This window comes from Sardina pilchardus, chromosome 3 (assembly GCF_963854185.1).
Source record: "Sardina pilchardus chromosome 3, fSarPil1.1, whole genome shotgun sequence".
NCBI lineage: Eukaryota > Metazoa > Chordata > Actinopteri > Clupeiformes > Clupeidae > Sardina > Sardina pilchardus.
The window spans coordinates 15,688,853-15,712,301 of NC_084996.1; the positions used below are offsets into that span (position 1 = coordinate 15,688,853).

Consider the following 23,449-nt stretch of genomic DNA (forward strand, 5'->3'; position numbering starts at 1 on the left):
GTTAGACAAATTAAACACCATGCCTTGCAAGGCGTGGCGAACCTTCTAGCAAGTGTAAAAATTAGGAGGTCTTATTTTAGTAACACCCCCCTCGCTTCAATGTGTATTTTTGGTCCAACATATTGTCCCACAGAGCATTGGTGGCATAGATTCTCTCTCTCTTTCTCTCTCTCTCTCTCTCTCTCCCTGTGCTAGTTTTTAAAGTTCAGGTACTGCTACTTCAATGATAAGTACTCACTCAGTGCCATCAGGTAAACCTCTGAGGACAGCAGTGCTATCACATATCACTCATAGTGTTCAAATGTAATATATAGCCCTTTCAATGATCTACCAGTCCAGCCCTTCTTATCTCACTGTACATGTAAATACAAGACATCTAATCTTATTATGTCTATCTGTGTCCATCTATCCCAAGTTACCTGTCCTTTTGGCTGGTGTTACTTCCCTTAATGATCTCTCTCTCTCTCTCTCTCTCTCTCTCTCTCTCTCTCTCTCTCTCTCTCTCTCTCTCTCTCTCTCTCTCTCTCTCTCTGTCTCTCTCTGTTTCTCTCTGTCTCTCTCTCTCTCTCCTTCCCTTCCTGGACATCCCTCTGCAGGTGATCCTTGCTGAGATCTACTCCACAGGCTTTCAGCGCTCCTTCTTTGATGAGGATGACCTGACCAGCGTTGCTGAGAACGACATCATCTATGCCTTCCAGGCCTCCCCCCTGTTCATCCGGGGAGGCTCAGCGCGAATCTCAGGTCAGAACATGGACCGGCCCACTTCAGCACGGGACCTTTACATAATGCTACTCACTTCTAAAGAAGCACTACTGCAAGCCTCCGTAATCTGTAATTGCAACACAAAGCTCTGTCCATATGTGACTTGTGATCACTGCACCACATGACACTGTGCCACTGTGACAGAGACGTGTTATTCAATGTTATTCGGTTGTCAGGAAAGTGTGGCCGACTGTGGTTTGTCACGCATGGCTTTTTTTTCAGAATGAGGGTAAGTCAGAAGTCTAAGGATAGGCTAAGTCCACTGGGAGCCCGCCCCTTGAGCTCTGTCAGTGTGATGGCCCAGTTGCTGGATAGGGTTCATTTGAGTCTTGCTGTTCTGTGAGGTCCTGATGATTGCCTCTGTGCTTTTTCTCACACACACACACATGGTTTTGAAAATGATGTTTTTCAGTAGAATTGGGCACCAAATTATATCAATCCTATGTATGGCTTTTTGGAGATTTGGGGACTATGTGGAAATATAGATAAAAGAGAGTCAGACAAGGTGTTATACATAGTAGCCATAAATATATTATACAGACACAGGGAATATAGAAGAGTTTTGAAGAGAATTTTAGTACCAAGCTTCATTCCAGACCAAGCAGACACTAGTGTGATGTCCAATTCTTTTAAGATAAGAGAAAGAAATCCTCTCCTTCATGTTTTCCTCATCCTGCAGCAAAGGATGGTCTGATGGTTGCTCCACCAGATATCTCTCAGTCACATTTATTCTCCTGTTTTAAATCCATTACATTCTTTGCCTTAGCTAAGTGGATCGCCATCTATGGAGCTTGGATGAAGGTGTCAAATAGATAAAATGTGACACATATTTTTTATTGAATCCACTAATAGGCTTTAATTACGTGCCTGTTTCTGAGAAATTAGAGGATTTAAAAGCTGGGAGTATTTCAAAGACCCCCACCGACATCACTTATATTAATTGATCTTACTTTTTCAACGATCCTGGAGTTATTATACATAATGTATGTAATACATCAACTTTTCGACAGCAGGGGGTAGCCAGGGGAGGATTTTGTGTGAATTTATTTTGATTTTATTAGCATATCTGAAAAGGGGTGCTGCAGTCAGGCAGTCTGCCAGTGGCTGGAGGGGCTTCACTGTTTGTATTTTGTCATGTGTATTTGACCTCGGGAGCTGAAGTCAGCATCACCGCATGACAAGTTGGTCTGATGCACACAGACACACGGTACCTGAGTGAGAGGTTGTTTACCTGCTCCTAAAGTTTGAAAGTCACCTGCCACAGTAGAGATCATCATTTAAATGCTGTATTATTTAAATATGTGTAAACCTGCCCATTATGCCTATGTTTATGTAGTACTAGTGTCCATATTCATAGGTGTTTGGTATCTAGATTGATAAATAGATAGATATAAATTGATTGATTGATTGATTGATTGATTGGTTGATTAATAGATAGATTGATGAATCGACAGATTGATTTGATTCATCACCAAAGGGAAATTATGGAGTTATGGCAGTAATTGATAATATCAACACATACACATAAGTAAAAAAAATAGAATAGAATTTGAAGTCAGTTCTTACTTCTGCATATTCTATAGTTATCCAAAATATAATAAAGTACAAGTCATTAAGAAATGAAAGTCAACTACCTTAACCGACCTTAACCACTAACACTGGTATGATGCATTGCCACTGGTATGATGCATTGCCACACCACTACTGTTCTAACCTAGCGAGCTAGACCCACATCAAGATGTAGGGTCTAGAAACTCAGCAGGGCTCAATCGGAGGGGTGGGATAAACGGTTGTCTTTCAAATTCCCTCTCCGCGCAATAGGATAGTGCTAAACTAATCATCTTCTTGTTTTCAAGTAGCAGGATGCTTAACGGTCAACTTCTGATCGCATGTCAGTCATCATTATGTTAAGCCAGCCCACCAACTCTATACGGAATGTGATTGGTTCGCTGCCAAAGCCCAGCTCCCAAGTCAACGAAGAGTTGCTAGACTGCTGCCGCTAGGGCGTTTAGATTTCTAGGCTACTACTGTTCATCATACCCAGATGTGGTTGTGATTGTCCTGGTTTTATGAAGGTTCGCTTTCTCTCCTCTCCCATTGACTAGAATCTGCGTCTGCTAATAAGATGCACCTGATTGTCCATTATTGTAAAGCCATATCACTGAAATGTGAGGAAAGGCTTTTGCCTTGAATTACTGAGCACGACATGAGGGAAATAATGGGAATTTGAGCAATTCATCTCCTAATGACATCATCGGAGCTTTGAGTGCAGCGACCGTGTCCCACGAGTTGTAGAGGTGGAAGTTATTCTGAAGACTGAGAGATTGTTAAGCATTAAAAATCATAATAACAGATGCCAGATGACAATAACAACTGTCAATTTGAATGGGTAACATCGGGGGAGAGATATCTAGATCCTGACAAACTGTGTTCTTTTGTCTCTCGGCTAACATGAAGGAACTCTTCAGTTACCCATCAGATGAAAATAATCTTCACTGGGTGTATGGCTAACGTTGGACTGACACTGAATATGTATATCAGACCATATGGAATGTGTCTGTATGTAACTGTGACAACATGTTCACTATTCTACCTCATCAGATTTTCTCGGACAGTCAGCCTCCAGTGGATTCTCACGGTTCTAGGTTTTCTAGGTGACTATTCAGCTCCTTGGTTGTATTGGCAGAAGTGTCAATAATCCTTGCCATGAGGAAGATGTAATGGAGATAGATGCAGTTCATTTGTATGTAGCAGTCCTCTCACACACTGAGGTGTTTGGACTGGAGCTATGGATTGTTCGGTGCCGACAGGGTTAGCCCCGCTCTTTTGAAGAGAGGATATTATCCAGTAGTTTCTGTCTGGATAAATGGGATGATTCTCTTTTGATGTTCCTATAAGGGCAAGCAGAATAAAGAAGAAGAAGGAGGATATCTTCCTCTACCAAACACATTTGTTCTGTTGATCAAAGTGCTGCATACTTAACACAGCATCTTTAGATTATGATAGTGAGTTTGTTATGCAAGTGGTGTTGATTGACCAGTGAAACAGGCATACTTTCATTGTATTGATTTGTCTGTTTCATTAGAAATTCCTTAGATTTAACTGAAACTAGATAGAGAACAGTATTCTCTTGGTCTTATGGGTTTGTTCATGCTTTGTTGTGTTACATTGTTGTATGAGAGTTTCAGCTTTGCAATATTGGAGAGTGATAGCTCCCCCACCATCCCATTGATTACCTGGTGGTCTTTCATTAACACTCATGGAAACAGATGTGATTTATCAAAAGCGATGAGGGTCAACAGATAACAAAACAGATTGAATCAAGTGTGTGTGTGTGTGTGTGCGTGTGTGTGTGTGTGTGTGTGTGTGTGTGTGTGTGTGTGTGTGTGTGTGTGTGTGTGTGTGTGTGTGTGTGTGTGTGTGTGTGTGTGTGTGTGTGTGTGTGCGTGTGTGTGGGGGTATATGTGTGAAGGAGAGAAAGAGGTGAAGAGAGAGAAGGTGTATGTGTATGTATACTGTATGTGCACGTGTCTCCCACATGAGTCTTTGCATATGTGTAGGTGTACGCTTCAGCATGCATGCATGGGTTGGGTTTTCTCTTTAATGCACCTCACACAGATTGGCTGCATGGGGTCATCTTGGTGCCTTTTCCCCTGTCCCATTTTGAAGATTGGATTTCAGCTTTGTGTCAGGAAACCGGTTGTAATTTAAGAGACGTGAAGGACATTTGGCAAGAGAAGCCTGGAAACCCTGCAGTCCCGGTGTTTGCCAATAAAACCCCTCTTTTGATTTAACTGCCCTCCTCCTCTCTGCCACGGCATCAATCATAGACATACGAGCCGTGAGGTGACCTTTACGCTATTTTACGGCTGCTTTATGAATATGTTTTATGGCTCATTATCATGTGTTTTTCCCTTCAAAGTTATGAATGTCTCTAAAAAGGGCTCATTTTAATAGCAGGGTTCCTTCTCAAAGCATTTTGATTGACAGCTCTGCATGATGATGATGATTTAATGCAGCAAAAATGCATATTCAGTGCAGTGTATCCTAATATGTCTATATCATGAAGCGGTCAACATACAGTACTTCTGCATGTATTAGAATATCTATGCAACACCAAGCAAAAACAAATCCTGTCCATGTGTGCTGATGTACAGTATGTCGCCAACCTTCAGAGTCCAAGAACCCTGTCTTTGCTGCTGTTCTGAAGTCAGTGTCTGCCCTTCAGTCTCAGTGCTAGACATGATTGTAGAAACCGCAGGAGCTAATGTTTGGGCAGTCGCAAGTTAGCAGAGCGGCGTTGACACCAGGCTGCTGGTGGTGATAAATGATGCCAGGGACACAGGCGTCAGAGTGTAATGAAGCGCAGCGACTTTGCCCGAGAGAGGAGTAGCTCTGCCACAGAGGGATCGATACATGCCCATCTCTTGCCCACCGCCTGCCCTCCCGTCCGGCGTCCCAGGGGGGTGATTTGTCACCGTGCCCACCCATAGGGAATGAGGTGCGGCCGTGTCACGTTCCGTGTCACCCACCCTGGCTCCCCCATGCCGCCCCCCCCCCCCCCCCCCTCCCTCTGTAAATCCTGCCGGTCTGTTTGACAGAGCTCGCAGCGGGTGACGTCAGAGATGTCTGGGGCCGAGACGAGCTCCGGTGTTTGGTCTAGTCACGACAGCACGGCGGAGGGAGGGAGGAAATGAGGAAGAGAGCGGAGAGAGAGAGAGAGAGAGAAGGGCCGGCACCCTACCAGCCAGTCTGTCAGCGCGAGCCTCTAGTCAGACAAGACGCCCCACGGGGAGAGTCTGCCGCTCGCTGGTCCACAGGACTCATCCCCATCTGCTGCCCACCCTCCCGCTTCTGGACTGGTCTTAAAGAAGAAGCTTTCCCCCCCTGCGCCTCTTACTCATCTCTCCACACATGCTCTCTCATGTCAGTTTTCCAAAAGTCCCAAACTGCTCTCGATATGATCGGCAGAATCATGCAAAAGTCTGAATCTGAAAGGAGAGAGACTCGAGCCACACTCTAGATATGTTCCTGTGCGTCTGTGTCGACTCTGTGGTGTAACAGGCTGATGATGGCAAGATTTGTTTCTGGGCAATGTTCCTGAGAATTGTTGTGGCACATTCTCGTTGACGTTTAGCAAAAAAAACAATTCTGAAGAACATTACAGTAATCATCCAATCAAATTGTCGTGGTCATCTGAACACATGGAACCGGTTATGTGGTTGCCCAGCAACATTGCTCTAAAAGTTGCCCCATATATCATCACCATTAGAGTGCAGTTTAACCCAGTGTGCTGTCAGAGATGCCTTCCCTCCTTTAATATTCTCTCTCTTTCTCTCTCCCGCTCCCTCATTCTCTCCCTCTCTTCTCTGTCCTAGGGTACCACCACAGTCTCCCCTCCTCCCCTTACTCCACCTCAGGGCCCGAGGGTCAGAGGTTACCTGCTTCAGGGGCGCTGTCGTCCGAGTTCCTCAACCAGGGCATCCCCGGGAAGGTGCTGCTGCTGGTCTGCAATGCGGCAGGGTCGGGCCAACAAGCTGTCAGGTGACTAAAGCTCACAAGGGCGTTCTGATACATTACTTTCAATTAATAAGAAGGTTGCAGCCTATAGACAGGCATTTCCATATTGATTTAAAAGAAAAATAGATACATGCTACATTATGAAAAGAAAAATGCCTTTTATTCTGTAAATGGACTTGACTTGTCACAGTCCTTTGAGTCTCTTTTCATCCCCCATCTGTGTTCTCCGAAGCCCTGCAGTAAGGACATGAATTTGCAGCGAATAAAGATGTCAGATGTCTTAAATCCAGTAATTAGCTCTAATTACTCTCTCCACTCTCATAAAGCAGGAGGGCAGTTAGCAGGCATATGCCTTGGCTCTGACGACAGAGGATCTGTGCTAATGCCCAGTGGGAAGACTGTGAAGATAACCTTCACCTGAGTTTTCCTGTAGAGTTACTATGGAGGTTATGGTGAAGTGGCACATTTCAGTGAAAGACGTTAACTAATGTAATCTCATTGATGGTCTTGACATTCCCCTCGAGTTACATACAGTAGGTAGTTAAAATGGAAAAGCACTGCACAATGCCTAAAGATGCAGTGCTTCCATGTCTCTTCTCACAATGTTCTCACGTCCTTAATGTGCCATATGTGCCAGTGCACTTTAAAGGGAAACTATGCAGGATTGGCGATTTCATCGCCGGTTTCGCTTTCGTTTTCGCTCGTTTTATGCTTGCATATTTCTCTGCAGAGCTTCCCCTACAGCTTTAGTGTGTATATTTTACAAAACTCCTCAACCGGTCTGTCTGCCCTGCCTTTTCATGAGACTTTACATGACACTTCCTGGAGTAGAGCAAGGGTGCGTGCCCGAGGGCTCCTGAAAATGCAAGCGTGGTTCTACCGCTACAGACCACTAGGGCGGCCGAAAAACACATCGTTCGACCGGTAATGACTGATTTAATCATATATAATAGGGGTGTGCATTGGCACTGCCCTCACGATTCGATTCGATTACGATTCACCAGGTAACGATTCGATTCAATTCGATTCTACGATGCATTGCGATGCATTGCAATGCATCAAAATTCTACTGCACACAACAAGGCACATTTGTCATCAGACAGGCAATTCAAGCAGTCATATTGAACTAAAGATTGTATTGGCTGTTATGTGGGGGGGACGGTGGACCTTGCAATTGTATGAAATAACATTTTAAACTTTGGAGTATTATATTAACCCATATCCTGATATAAAGAGAAAATACTGAAATTCTGATATTCATGACAGCTCACGTTATGCATATTTTAGCCTATGTTCATATTACAACTACACCTCTTTAATTCAGCTGTCTGCTTAAAGCCTTAAAATAATATTGTAAACAGTAGCATAGTTGGCTAGCTTACCACAGTCTAGCCTACTGGTTGGACTGTTCAGTTTCCTTAGGGTGACCCAAAAAATCGGGACAGTCATGAAATACAAGCAGTTGTCCCGATCCCTAATCCTGCCCTAATTGTCCCGAAAAATTGTCTGATACATTAAGAAACTATTAATTCAAGGCTTCTCATTAAAAACTATTAATTCAAGGCTTCTCATTGCCTGTATAGTCAGGGGGCCAATTCTGAAAAGGGCTTCCGTTAAGACTTTTGCGGACATGTTTTGGTACAAGCGGTCAACCTATTTTTTTAGTTAGAAGACACCCATAGGTAAGATATTATGGTGGTTGTCAAGCAAAAATATTATTTTTTTGACTTGTGCAAGCAATTTCAGGCCAATTTTTTGGTTTCCTACTCAACATGACATGCCAACGATAAATGTTGAATATCTCCACAACCACAAGGACCATATAGATAAACATGGTATGGAATGAAAGCTAACACTCGTGGGATGTCTGCTGAAGTGTCAGAATTAACATTTATTGTACAGTATAAGAGACAACAGACCTAGAACATGAAAAAAACAATCTCCGCCTAAAGAGAACCAGTTTTCAAAGTGAATATCAGATTGGAAACATAACATAGCATTCCAAAACCTCTATCAATCAGTACCCCTATCTATGGGAATGAGTCAAGCCAAGTTTAAAGCTTGTAGGGAGAGACAGTGCACTGCTGCACATGTTGTAATACTTTAATGTTATGGCGAAAATGTAGAACTGTAGATGGTGGTCTATGGTGCTATTTGACTTCATTAATGTACCAGGTTGTGACAAATTGTGTTTAATGGACATATCACTATAGTTATCAATTCTACCCAAACATAACTGCTCTCTCAGTTCTTTAGGATTAGAGGTTAGTAACTAGTTAGTAGTAATAACTTTGTAATAGTCGTATGGCAAAGGCATTTTTCCCCATCCAAGCAGTGGTGCTCGGGTATAGGCAGCCAACAGAAGAAGGCACATGAAGGATGGCATGCTTTCCCCCCAGCTTTTAACCACAGAGGTCAGGTGCTTGGAGCTTGGTGAGTACAGGTCAGGTGCTTGGAGTTGACGATATGTGGATGTGAGGAAAGTGGAAGTCAGTGCAGTACCAGGCAGTGTCAATGTCCCTGACCAGGACTCAGACTGAGCACATGGACATGGTCCCTGGGTACCTTCTGTTGGCTGCCTACCTGAGCACCACTGCCTGGCTGCACTGTAAAACCCAGGAAGTTAACTTAAGTGTACAGTATATAAGTCATTCAGCTGAGTTATTTCTATGTGTGTAGTTTGTGTTGGGATAACTTTAAGGAGTCAAGTAAACTACTGTATGCTCATTTTATTCACCTAATTTCAACTTGAGTAAAATACAGTCATGGCTGAAAGTGTTGGCACCCATGTTAAAGTTGACTAAAAAGAGGAATATAAAATCATCTTTTGGAAATTGATCTTAATGCCTTAAGTAATAAAAGTAGAACATATCCAACCTTTAAGGACACCAACGTTCTATGTGAATGAATAATGTATCATAAATAAATAAATGTATTGGCACCCCTATGTAACCCTATGAGGCCCCGGCAGTGGCGCAACTGGCTGGGGCACCTGCACCGTACGCTGGCGACCCGGGTTCGATTCCCGCCCCGTGGTCCTTTCCAGATCCCACCCCGACTCTCTCCCACTCACTTCCTGTCATTCTCTCTACTGTCCTGTCCAAATAAAGGCATAAAAAGCCCAAAAAATTATCTAAAAAAAAAAAAAAAAAACCTATGGGAATTTAACACAAAGGGTTAACATAGGGGCAGGCAGATTTTTAAAGGCCACTTATTTCATGGATCCAGGATACTATGCATCCTGATAAAGTTCCCTTGACCTTTGGAACTAAAATAGCCCCACATCATCACACACCCTTCACACACCCCATAACTAGAGATTGGCATGGTGTTTTATTCAGTTGGCCTATTAGCTGGTTTGATTTGCATTGAGCTCAATGAGCATCAAACAGGCTAATAGGCTAACTGAAGAAAACTGAACAAAACACCATGCCAATCTCTAGGTATGGTGAAGGGTGTGTGATGATGTGGGGCAATTTTAGTTCTAAAGACCAATGGAACTTTATCAGGATGCATAGTATCCTGGATCCATGAATTAAGTGGCCTTTAAAAATAAAAATCTGCCTGCCTCTATGGGAGTTGAGAACATAGGGTTAACATAGGGGTGCCAATACGTATGAACCCAGTCTTTTAAGGAAGAACATTTATTTATTCATGATACATTATTCATTGCATGGGGTGCCAACACTTTCAGCCATGACTGTATATGCCACTCATTTCAATTAAGTAATCATGGCAAGAAGTATATTCACAATAAGAAATGGCTGACCACACATTACATTTCCCAGAATGTCACTGTCCATAGTATTCTTAACACATTATCACATATTAATCTTGACTGAAATTGAATCTTAAATGCAATAGTTAAACTATATTTACGGCTATACTATAGCTGTTATGTTATTGTGTTATTTACATTGACACCACACACCATCAAGCAGATGACTATCCATAACAGACTTGGCCTGTGGGCTGATTTTAAAATCTTAGATCACTTGTAATGCTTCTGACAGACGTAATGATAATCAGAAGATACAGTATATCATGATGACCAGTACTGCCATGGTGATAAATATTATGTTTCACTACCATCATTCTGCAGTAATCCTATTCATTTAATAGAAATTTAAACTTATAAAAAAATCCTGAAATCTTTACTCCTGAAGCTCATATCCTGTCCATAAGAGGGGTAATATAGTTACTCAATGTAAACATGCATAATGTGTCTGTATCTCCCCAAGAGACAATACAGACAGACAATAGGAGGCTCAATCACACCATTGGGATACTCAACTTTGTGATACTTTCAAGTGACTATAGGTCAAAGTCAAATTGGGAAACGCAATCAACTTTGCATTAGGCCAAGAAAATGTGAACTTCAAAATGTCTTCATATTTTGAGAATGGGCTTCTCCTTAATGGTATATCTGACCATATTCTGAAAATCATCAACACAATATGTTTGCCCATCACCTGGTAAACAGTAAGAAGCCACAATTAACAGCTAAGAGAACAATACTTATTAGAAAATCAAAGAAGCATTTACCCATAATCCATAGAAAATGATAGCTCACACATTGAGTACATTGCATTTTTTCGTGTGTAGGCCTACATAATTCTTACTTGTCATGACAATTCACTCAAGTTGTTATTAGGTGAATAAAATTAGTGTAGTTTACTTGACTCCTTTAAGTTATCCCAACACAAAATGCAATACATACTGTACAATATACTAATAACTCCAGTTGAATGACTTATTTACACTCAAATTAAATGAGTTGCCAAACTCAAATGTCAAGGCATCCGGTTTACTCAAATAATTTCAGATAAGTTAGCTTCCCAGGCTTTACAGTATACTCAAATAATTTGAGTTCAGTTAACTTCCCGGGTTTTACAGGGGAAAAACATACCTTTGCCATACGACTATAACAAAGTTGTTATTGCTAACTAGTTACTAACCCCTAACCCTAAAGTAGTGAGTAATGTTTGGATTGAATGAATAACTATAGTAATATGTCCATTAAATATCATTTGTGTCACAGCCTGGTATATTAATGAAGTTAAATAGCACTATACACCACCATCTACAGTTCTACATTTTCACTGTAACATTTAAATATTATAACTTGTGCAGCATTGCATGTCTCTCCCTACAAGCTTTTAACTTCGTCTTCACAACCACCCTGATATCTTACCTATTTGTGTCTTCTAACAAAAAAAAAAATGGGGTGACACTGACAGCTTGAACCAAAACATGTCTGCAAAAGTCTTAACGGAAGCCCTTTTCAGAATTGGCCCCCTGACACAACAGTGGCCCTTGTGGTGTGATACTCTTGTGGTATTTATTGATCATTATTTTTTAATGATCATGCTTACACACAAGTTGGATTATATTGCACATTTGCCCAAAATTACAGTAGGTAACATGGAAGAAAAAGGAAGCACTTTGGGGGGAAAATCCGCTTTTTCCATTTTTAAGAATATAGTGTTAAAATGGACAAAATAACATTTTCTAAGCTGACAACCTGTCTAGAACTCATGTTGAGGGGTTAAATATCAATACTGGATAGGTTGTATGCTTGTACCAAAAAGTGTCCGACAAAGTTTTAATATCAGTTTTGGCCCCCTGACTAGTATGTTTAGGGGGGAATTGTGTGTAGCATAGCCTACTTGCGCGATAATACTTTCTCATTCATTGTTGACGTAGAGGCTCAGGCAGCTCTGTGACCTGATGAACATACCGCTAAAAATCACAAGCGAGTGCACAAGTTGCAGCCGTGAGGGAGCTGCCACGAGAAGTGATTGGTCGTATAAAATGAAAGTTGCTGATGTCTGGGTTACACAAACAACAACACATTTGTTAGGTTTTCTTATTGACCTATAGGCCTAAATAAAATATAGTGTTGACATTATGTAGGCCTAGCTTAGGCTAGTCTTATTAGCGTTGCAACAAGTGTTATGGAAAGATCTGACTACATTAAAGCGCTATGAGTAACCTAGGCTTGTTTACCAAAAAAGTGCGGAGAGGGGCTTTACTTATACTGTTCGGTAAAGTTGCAGGCATAGTCTACAATGGAAATCGTTCATGGAGACAGACGCGTTGTGCACGGAGAGGGGGGCTGTGGTTGTGTGTGTGAGCAAGAGAGGAAGGGGGAGTAGGGGAAAGAAATGCAGCTTTACGAATACGATGCGTGTTTTAAATTGCGTTAAAAACATAATGAATAACAGAACGCATATGTGGCGGCTGTGTTGAATCTGTGGTGCACTGCCACAAATTAGTCTATGTGTGGGGAAACACTGTACAGGTGGCGCATGTCATTGCAACATTGCTCTGGAAATGCCACCGGAATGAATGGAAACGTCAACTTTACTGTACTCGAGGCCAGAAAATAAATAGTGACATAATCGATTATGGCACGTTGCCGCATCGATGCTGAATCGTGCATGCCCCGCATTGCGATGCATCGCCGAATCGATTATTGTTGACACCCCTAATATATAACAGTATGATTAACTGAAAAACGTTGCATAGTTTACCTTTAAGTGTAATCAGATGTGATTTTGAAAATTTTCACACAGAAAAGCACAAGGGCATTGGTGCTTTTTCCTACCAAATGAGGAGTAAAACATGTGGATTATTTAGTAATTCTATCATTTCTTGAGTACTAAGTGCAAGGTCCAAACGTCTATTCCAGGACTGACAAGACTGCCGATAGGGAATTAATTATGAGTGAAAAGCTCATCTCAGAGGAGAAAGATGAGAGTTTCGGGCGTTCGACACAAGCCACCCAGAGCAGGCAGGAGAGAGACTGCCTCACAGTGCCTGTGTGTGTGTGTGTGTGTGTGTGTGTGTGTGTGTATGTGTGTGTGTGTGGTCCAGTCTCCCCTCCCTGGACTTCACTTGTGTTCTCGTGAAAGAAACTCCCAGCTGAGGCAGGTTGGCGATGGAAAGGGAGGACAGGGAGGTATTGATTGGCCGCCTCTTCCCATCTCTCCGAGGACAGGACTCTGTGACAATCCCATCACTGCCTCTCAACGCAGAGAGAGAGAGAGAGAGAGAGAGAGAAAGAGAGAGAGAGAGAGAGAGAGAGAGAAAGTAAGAGATGTGCTGGATTGGCCAGACAGACCGCTACACTGGAGAAATGAGAACGCTCTCTGCACATTTATTAAGTGAAAATGAATTAAATTGATTTTTTTCTTTTTCTTACGAGATCTGACATTTGCTATGGACCGAGGCCATCCTACTGTAGGTCTGTTCAGAACGACGAGAACCAAAGCCTTTGAGTATGTGCAAAGGTTCAAGGTTCAAGGTTCTGAACACTGAGCGGAATATGGTGTGCTGGCATCGCAGTAACAGAGCACATTTGGACACAAAGCAAACATCATTGTGCTCTGATTGCACCGCCACCCCCCTCAGACACACATGAAAACTCATTTAGATTCCTCCAGCTTATTGCTTGTGAGTCAGCAGGAGATATATCTCAGTTTCAGGGATATCATCATTAGGCACCCCACTCTCTCCCTCTCTATTTCTCTCTCTCTTCCTTTCTCTCTCTCTCTCTCTCTCTCTTACACACACACACACACACACACACACACACACACACACTATCCCTTACCTCTTTCTCTCCATCCCTCTCTCTCTTCCTCTTCCTCCCAGTGACAACCAGATCTGACTGGCCTAGTTTGATGCTGGCTCCTCTTTCCACATGGGCAGACAGATGGGCTGCAGAGATGAGATGCAGAGGATGGTGTGTGTGTGTGTGTGTGTGTGTGTGTGTGTGTGTGTGTGTGCTTGTGTGTGTGTGTGTATATACGCGCCCATGTATGCGTACGTGCGTGTGTGTGAGAGAGGCCTTTATTAGTTTCCATGGGATGATCTTATCGCCTTGTCTCCTATTAATGAGTTAACATGCCATGAAGATGCATGACAGGTTTCCCCTTCTCCCTCTTGCTCTCTCCTCCTTTCCTCTCCCCTTGATTTCTCACTATCTCTCCTATCTCCTCTGCAACTTTTCGGCCGATTTATCTGACACAGGGAAGTTTCCACAAGCATGAAATTAGGGGCTAGGAACTAGACCTTGTGTTATTTGTCACTGCATCTCTCGGGAGGCTTCCAGGGCCCTTTAGGGGGGGAAGTCGACGTTTGATATTCTATCCTTCACTGACTTCAAGGCACTGGCTCTAATGGGGTTCTGGTGGTGACGCAGTCGAGGTCTCTGGCTAGAGGGAGGTGGGGTTCTGTGTGATTTTCTTGATGCTAGAGAGAAGGCTTGTGGGTCTGCCGCTTCAAGCGTTCACAAGAGTGTTTTTTCGAACCAATGGCTGGCGTGAACAAGCTGCATCCTCCGAACCTTTCAAGGTCAAGCTACACGTGTGTGTAACTGAGCATGCGAATATGCAAGCATATACATTACACTCATTTGCTGCCGTGGCAATCTGTATGCATGGCAGGTGCTATGGGCTCAGTGCACTAAAGTCACTTAGTACTGCCGTTTGACTTCCGGTGGAGCGTTAACTATATTGAAACGGCATCTTCTGTTTTATTCTGTTCCTTAAATATTCACTAAGACACGGAATATCTTGTTTTCCCAATAATACAAATTTCAACGTGCTCAAATCCTTCTTTATCATAACGTGTTGATTCGCTAGGTGCAACACTCAACTGGGTCCGTGTAGACACGAATTACCATAACAATAGCTGCAGGTTCGAACACACCGGAAATCTAACGGCAGTACTAAAAACATTTGTGCGCAGAGCCTATTGGAGGCCCCTGAACTTCTTGCAGTCGCTTTGATATGTCTCAAAAATACTTTAAATCTCATATCTTAATTCACATAGGTGCGCTTGCTATGTTCTCATAGCAAATATATATATATATATATTTCCCTAGTAATTTACCACAATACAGTGCCACTCACTAGCTGGTTTGCCTTCTCTGTGTATGCCTTAGTCACATTGATCACCTCCTGTTTCTGTCTCCTGGGATTTTCAGGCTTTTATAAAAGGAGACAAACTATATGAGTCATCTGTAGTCCACATGATTCAAGAGTTCTACAGCTTAAGGTGGTCTTCCACGCTTGCATGTAGCGGAAGGTGTTTGACTGACAACATGGAATTTCACTGTGTAATGATGACCACCTGGAAGCCGGTAACCTTTAGCCACCCAGACACAGTGGAACAGGCCGAAGGGAGGGAGAATCCAGACAGGAGGATTTCCAAAAGGAAGAAAGAGAGGGAGGGAACGGACTTAGAAAAGATGAAGGAGGAGGGGTCGGTGAGAACACATCAGCGGATATTTCCATATCACCCTAAAGAACCGAATGTTGTTCGCAAATCACTGCCAGAGGAACGTGAGCTGCATTGTGAATCCACCGTAATGTAGGGTCCTCAAATGGAAAACTTAAGCATGGCTTTAGCTCTGTTTTAGCTGGTATATTTCCATTCTAATTGAATGTCCATTTGGTAATTGCATTACTGTATGTTTGTCCCTCTCTGCTTCCTGTGGATAGTCTGGTGGCTGTGCCGCAGATGCAGAGAGGAATGAGGCTCGAAGCCTGGAAATGGGTATCCCACAGCAGGAAGCGTAGCCACATGGAATCTAATGATAATAGTGATTACACCATAGCGTAATGCCTGGGCTAATCCCCGTTCATTTGATATCATGGTTGCCATAATTATCTAATGACTGGGCTCATTCCTTGAGGCCATGCAGTACATTTGAACCCACCATCAGTGCTGATTCCTGACGAGGGCGCAGTCGTTGCTCTGAGCGAAGGAGGAGGAAAGGAAATAGGCCAGATCCATGATCTGCGGTGTGACATTTAAAAGGACATTGGCATCAGAATTGATGCCAGAGTGTGTGCGCCATCATCGCGATCATCAGCAGACGCACACTGACTCACAAGTGCCATCCTCCACTTGGTTAGAACAGTGACCCACTCACATCCGCGACACAAGTCGTGCATACACCATGTACTGTCATTGGCGACTGATTATGACTAATCTTTGTCATTAAAGGCTGTGCTCGCCGAGCGTCATTATTGGAAGTCTCTCTCCTCTCATGTGTGGCTCTTTCTCTCCCGCCTCTCGGTGTGCAGGTTTGGGCCGCCGTTCCTGATGCGCGAGGACAGGTCTGTGTCGTGGGACCAGCTGCAGCAGAGCATCCTCAGCAAGCTCTACTACCTTATGATCAACGGAGCCCAGGCCCAGGTAATGTGTGTGTGTGTGTGTGTGTGTGTGTGTGTGTGTGTGTGTGTGTGTGTGTGTGTGTGTGTGTGTGTGTGTGTGTGTGTGTGTGTGTGTGTGTGTGTGTGTGTGTGTGTGTGTGTATGGGTGTGTGTTTGTATGTGGGTGTGGGTGTGGGTGTGTGTGTTTGTTTGCGTGTGTTTAACAGATGTGGCCACTTGTATGGCTGAGAGGGTTCAGGGCACTGGGTCAGTTCATGGCCCCCCAAACATACCAGACGAATTACGAATTAAGCCAAGCTTGGCAGCCCTTAGTCAGTGTCATGACAGTGTTCAAAACACACACACACACACACACACACACACACACACACACACACACACACACACACACTCACTCACTCCTATAGGAAAATATGCCATTCACACTCAGAAGCACATACAAACAGGGAGAGAGAGAGAGAGACAGACAGAGATATAAATGCTAGCAGCTGTGTATCTCCATCAAATCAATGATTTACCTCAGTGCTGTGCTGGCCCCATGTGCATCCTGATTGCTGGCAAAAAGCACTTCATCACAGCACAGAGTCACATTCCAACTGGAACATCTCATCTGCCGTAGTGACACAGCCACGGTCCCGCCCAGCTAACAGCACTTCACTTAGGGGCAGGTACGGGGCTTTACTCAAACAGAGTAAGGGGTGGGTGAGAGAAAGGAATGACTTTTGAATGACAAATGAAATTTGAAAGTGTGTGTGTGTGTGTGTGTGTGTGTGTGTGTGTGTGTGTGTGTGTGTGTGTTTGAGTGGGTGGGTGGGTAGGTGTTTGTGTGTGTGTGTGTGTGTGTGTGAGTATGTTTGTGTGTGTGTGTGTGTGTATGTGTGTGCAGGCGTGTGTGTGTGTTTGGGTAGGTAGTTGAGTGTGGGTGTGTTGGTATGTACATGGGAAAGTGTGGGTGCATGCGTGTTTGGGTGGGTATGTAGGTGTGGGTGTGTTGGTATGTACATGGGTGTGTGTGTGTGTGTGTGTGTGTGAGGAAGCCTTCTTAACCTAGAACAAGGCTCACTACATAGAGAATAAGACATGATGACATCAAGATTGCCCTTGGGGCAGAATTTCTTTTTGTCCCTCATCCAATGTCCTAGATGTCCATGTAATTAAACTGCACTGCGCGTTCAGCAGCCATCGCAAAGAGAGCCAGCAAGGACACATCTTGGCAATCTCCCTTTTTAATGTTTTTTTATATACATATATATATTTTTCCCTCAGACCATAAAGACATTTGCGTGTCAGGAGTCTCATTAGCAGCCTTGACGGCTCTCTTTTCAATTCCTTCTGCCTTCATATATATTATATACTGTATGTATATAAAAACACTGCATATAGTGTTGAGGGGATAGCATCTCAGGGATGATTATGACAGAACTCTCACGAGAGTTGAATCATGACAACAGCCCGTGGAAGTCTGCGTTGAGAAGTGTGTGAGTTGGGGGGTGATTAACGACAGTGTGTTGCCTCCATGTGTTCTCGTGCACAGCCCACTGAGGTGTGAGAGTACGCGTGTGTGTGTGCAGGCGATCCTCACATCACATGCGTGTGCAGCCTGCAGGGGAATTGGGGACATATGCCTGAGACGAGAATGCTAGAGATCTATGAAAAATAACGACGTGAGATGCGTCTCTTTGGATGCACATAAAGACCACTGAGTTCATTGCGTCATTCACTTGTGAATGTGGACTGCATGCTAAACCTTTTTCCTCTCTTACTGTCATCTCATCACACACACACACCCCCACGTACACACACACACGCACGCACACACTCACACACACACACACACACACACACACACACACATTTTCTTTTTTGAGTTTTCATGTTTAGAGGCAAGGAGAGTTCTAGGTACTGCTGTGTGACAAACAGTGGTCCCTAATAGAATTCTATTTATACAGGAAATGGCCAGGCTCTTACCCCCCACTGCCTGCCCCTGCTCTCAGAGTGGTGTTTAATGGCCCTGAGTGCTGTGTGTGGAATGGCACAGGTGGATTTGGTCCTTACCAGTCTACTGCTTGTTTGTCTAAGACCAGAGGACAGGGTTTGTGTGGTTTGTGTGTGTCCACAATGTGGGCTTAACATGCTACCCAGACCAAAGATGAGGATTCTGTCTCAGCTTTGCCTGTGCGTGAAATCCATATTTGAACATGTATAAGGACAAGTGAGTTACTAAGCCTGAAGAGTCCAGTGTGTATTGGGAAATGGGGAACCTTGCTGAACCTGTTCATGGTATTAAGCCAGTTAGGATAGCATTGATGGCTAATTAGCATTATTGTAAATAGAACATAGGCTACTTTAACACACCTGGAAACCTGAGCTGTAAAAAGTAAGCAATGATTTTGAATTGTTATTATTCGGTTTACAGTAATATGAGGCTTTGAAATGGAAATGTTTTGATTTGTGCTCTGAATATTGTTTGGTTGTCAAAAGTGACCCTTTTAAATCATTTATTTCTTGGGATGGATGCATAAATAGGCCGAGTTATTTTCTTAGTAGAGGATAGCCGTAAAGTGCCAAGAGAAATTTGCTTGTAGATTTCTCTTGTCAGCTTTGTAAAGGAGCGATATCCCTCACCTGGGATGTAAGCCTTGGTTTCATTTATTTTTTGTTTATTGAAACGGGGAAAACATTCCCCAGCTATCTCAGGAAATCTCACCTGAACACTCAGCCAAATCCGGCCCATCTGTTAGAGAACACGACGATTGTGTGAAACGAGACTCCAGACTAAAGTCCAGTTATTTACCACCCGCATCGCTCCTGCACAGCACTCCTCTGTCACTCGTTGTGTCGTTGTCCTTCCTCTCCTTCAGTCTCTCTGGGTTATTGCCTTCGGTCACACTCTCACTCTTCCTCATCCTTCCTCTCTGATTGCATCCCCATCGTCATACTCATACATACATTTATGCTATTTTTGGCTTTCTCTTGGTCTTTGCCCTCATTTCCAACATGTAGTATCCTATAGATTTCCCTATAGATAGATTTCCTGTAGATCAAGGCAAACTCTTTGCCATCTGAGGTTTTATAGTCAGCTGGTGCCTCTATGTGGTAATTTTTAGTAATGCAGCCATTGCTAAGGTGTTGGATTTGTATTATGTCATTCCTATTAATGTATTTCAATCATATTGTAGCATACATTTGTGATGTAGATACAGTGTGCTAAAATAATTACCTTGATAAATAATTTCTAACACTAATGGTGCTTGATACTATATATCAGCCTCATTTGTGGGTGTGTGTGCACGCGGCCGTGTGTACGTGTGTGTGTGTGTGTGTGTGTGTGTGTGTGTGTGTGTAAGCGCACAGACGTTTGCTGAGTGCGCCATCATCAAACGAGCGACTGTGCTGTCTGAGGCAATATCTGGCCCATCGCTGCAATCCGTCCCTAACAGCGGTGTCCCGTGAGCCAGAAGCAGAGCGCGCCTCCTCCGCCCCTCCTCCTCTCTGCCCATCAGCCTCCCCTCGCAGCCCTGAGCACCAGACAAATCACCGCGCTCCGCTCCATGCCGCTCCGCGCTGGTCTTCCTTGTTTATCCGCCAGCCAGACAAAGATAGTGGAAAAAGCAGAGGGAATCAATTGTGTGCGTTTGTCTCCTGGAAGCCCTCCTGTTCTCCGTTTCCCCCTTTGTGTCTCAGTCTCCCTCTCATCGCGTCTCAACGCTCTGTCATTTTATAAAAGCACGTGGCCAATCTCAGGAAAATATGTTGAGCTGGACAAGCACACATGAAAGTAATGGATTTGATAGGGTTCACTTCAGCAGTAACAAAAGCCTGGCTTGTTTTCGAGCTACCGTCAATGTAGATGGACCCCGCGGAGTTCAGGAATCGTGATTTCTCCACCGCACAGTAAGGCCGTAAACTTCTGGTGATCATGAGCAGAGCTGTGAGGGGGAAGTAACACCTGCAGCACATGTATTGACCCTCCTCAGCAGCCCATAATAAGCTGACTTGACCCTTATTTTTCGATAGCCCTGCCATGGATCATGACCAGTGTCTTAACCTCCACCCCCTATTGTTCATATTACAGTAAACAACTGTACATGCTGTGCTGTGCTGCTCTCTGTGTGTGTGTACGCATGTGTGTGCATTATGTGAGTGTGTGTGTGTGTGTGTGTGTGTGTTAAAGTCATTTGTGGCTGATAGTAAATGTGTGTTGTGTGTCTTGTGTGGCCTGCAGAGCTCCAGGGTGCTGTTCAGGATCCGTGTGGTGGGGGGATCGGCCTCCTACAGCTACCTCTGCCCTCAAGACGGAAGGCCACTCTGTCATCCAGCTGTGGATCGGTACAACCTTGCTCATGCACCAAACATATATACACAAACCTGTGTGCACTCCCACATATATACACACACACACACACACACACACACACACACACACACACACACACACACACACACACACACATACACACACACACACACACACACATTCGCTGTTCACTTATGCTAACCTCACCCTCCAGAGGTCGTAAAGGGCACCACTGGCATTTACAGCAATAGCCCTAGTGTCGTGTCATGGCCTTTGCCATACTCACCCACAGAAACAATGCATGTTATGCAGTGATGCAACTGTGAACTGTTCACCAGAATTCTTCTTCCATGGAAGTTATACCTTTCATTTTGTAGTTATTCTACCCATATGGTCTAACAGAGGCTAAAATTAAAACCAAATTTGGCATCCATTCAGACAGATGGTTGGTAGATATTCTGCAGAAACAGAGAAACCACCATCAAACAGCCATCGTGCTGAGGCTGTAGACCTCATAATAAGCCTAACCCAGAGCACAGAAGCCCTCTCTAAAGTCTCCTTGTGTTTACAGGAAGTCCCAATTAAGTATTGTCCTCCTTTTGTTGCCGTACAGTATACTGAATTTATACCGAATTTTATTGAAAGGTGTGTGTGTGTGTGTGTGTGTGTGTGTGTGTGTGTGTGTGTGTGTGTGTGTGTGTGTGTGTGTGTGTGTGTGTGTGTGTGTGTGTGTGTGTGAATGAATAAGCTGTAATGTGGAGGGAGCTGAACCCACCTGATCCTTTGCCAAACGAGCAGGTTGAGATCTGTTAATAGGAAGGTAATTAGGGGGTCTACAGTTTTCAAAACAGCTAATTGGCATTCTGTGCAATAGTGAAGCTGTGGAACTCAAAGAGCTTAAGCCCCCTCCCTCCTTCCTACACACACACACACACACACACACACACACAGCCCTGTCTCCTTCCCGCACAGTGCGCACACACACACACACATGCACGCACACGAAAACAGAAAAGCCCATTCACCTCCTTCAGTGAATGGCTGTTGGGCTCCTGCATCCCTGACCCCAGTACTCATGGACAACTTTGTGAGTTGGAAAACTCTCTCTACAGCCATCGTACAGCCTTCATTCATCCACACACATGTTGGATCACTCAAAGTTATCTTCTTAAAAAACAGACCACACCAGTAACCTTGATTAATTGTTAGCCGGGACATTATGAAGACCTCATAGTTGTCTGTACAGTATTGAAGGGTAATTGATTGATTCCTTGAGACTACTGCATAGGGCAAAGGCTTCACCTTTACAGTACATGTACAGTATATTAGAGAATGTAAAGGTGAAGTTGTAATCCGATGAAAGCTGAGTGGCCACACGTGTTGAATGGTGAATGTGCTGAATGGTGTGTTCTGCGCTTTCTCTGACCAAGGCTGTGGCTGATGGCTGTGATTGCATCTGCACTCCCATTAAGCTCCAGCTTTGGGATGTTGAATGGTCTCCTATAGACTATATACACTATACTAACTGTTAACTGTTAATAAAAAGATACATGGTTAGGGTTAGGGATTGAGCCTGATTAACGTGATGTTCAGTAATTGGTCAACGATTTAAAAAACTAAACATGAATTTCAACAAACTATCTTTAGGTTGGATGTAGACTAGATATCCTGACATTTGTTTTCTCTTAACATGTCCCAGGGTATGAAAATTCAAACTACGTATTGGGACAGACTGACCCCTTGTGGCCGAGAGTTAGCATTGCCCTCATCAAGTTCCTCCTGTGTGTAGAATGGAATGCAATGTTGACCTGGCTCAGTCTGCTGCAAACCACAATTATGTGGTGTTTGTGTGTGTGTGTGTGTGTGTGTGTGTGTGTGTGTGTGTGTGTGTGTGTGTGTGCACACGTGCGCCCGTGCCTGTGTGTGTGCTCATGGACATGTGTGGGTGTGTACAGGGCACTGAAGCTGTGTGGCTCTGGTGGACCGCGCCATGTGAAGCTGGTTGTGGAATGGGAGCATCACATCAAAGACTGGTGAGCCTCCATGCATAAGTTAGAAAAAAAAAAAAATTCTGTGTGAAGTCAACGACATTTAACACTTTGTGTGTGTCTATTTGTGTGTGTGTGTGTGTGTGTGTGTGTGTGTGTGTGTGTGTGTGCGCGCGCGCACGCGCGTGCGTGCGTGTTCTCTCTGTGTCTCCCTGTAGCCTGTTTGGAAACATCCAGGAGGAGGTGGTGAAGGATGCGGAGAGCGTCCGCTCGCTACAGCATCAGCATGTGCAGCAGTACAGCTGCACCCTGGACGAGTGCTTCCAGCTCTACACCAAAGAGGAGCAGGTACAGTAGGACCAGCAGCCCAAAGTCCATAGCCCCCCACCTCCAGCCCTGCCTCATCCCTCAGAGGAGTGCTATATAGCCTATAGCCTTCCAGCCTTATCGCCCAACAAGACACAAGGCACTTCACCTTGCCTTATCCTTTTGATGCAGTGCTTGAGTCCTTCATTGAAGTCAACCCGTAGAGCATGCTTACAGTATAGCGAAAACCTCACTATACCATAGTAGAATAGATAAGTCGATGAAACAAGTTGTATGAAAGGGCGGCTTCCAAGCAAATCAATAATTCCTCTCCCTGAATGACCTGCTTTTGTCCTAATCAGTCAAGCTGTCTGTGACAGAAGCCT

The 23,449-nt window shown here is 44.0% G+C and overlaps 1 protein-coding gene across 1 annotated transcript in view; it reads left to right on the plus strand.

Moving 5' to 3' along the window:
* The window catches only part of usp43b (ubiquitin specific peptidase 43b), a 65,908-nt gene that overhangs the window by 33,278 nt on the left and 9,181 nt on the right, over window positions 1–23,449 (plus strand). Inside the window, exons 6-11 of the mRNA XM_062532097.1 lie at window positions 597–741; window positions 6,141–6,306; window positions 16,383–16,494; window positions 20,698–20,801; window positions 22,725–22,802; window positions 22,976–23,105. Of these exons, the coding sequence (XP_062388081.1) occupies window positions 597–741; window positions 6,141–6,306; window positions 16,383–16,494; window positions 20,698–20,801; window positions 22,725–22,802; window positions 22,976–23,105 (735 nt within the window). The remainder of the gene's footprint in view (window positions 1–596; window positions 742–6,140; window positions 6,307–16,382; window positions 16,495–20,697; window positions 20,802–22,724; window positions 22,803–22,975; window positions 23,106–23,449) is intronic.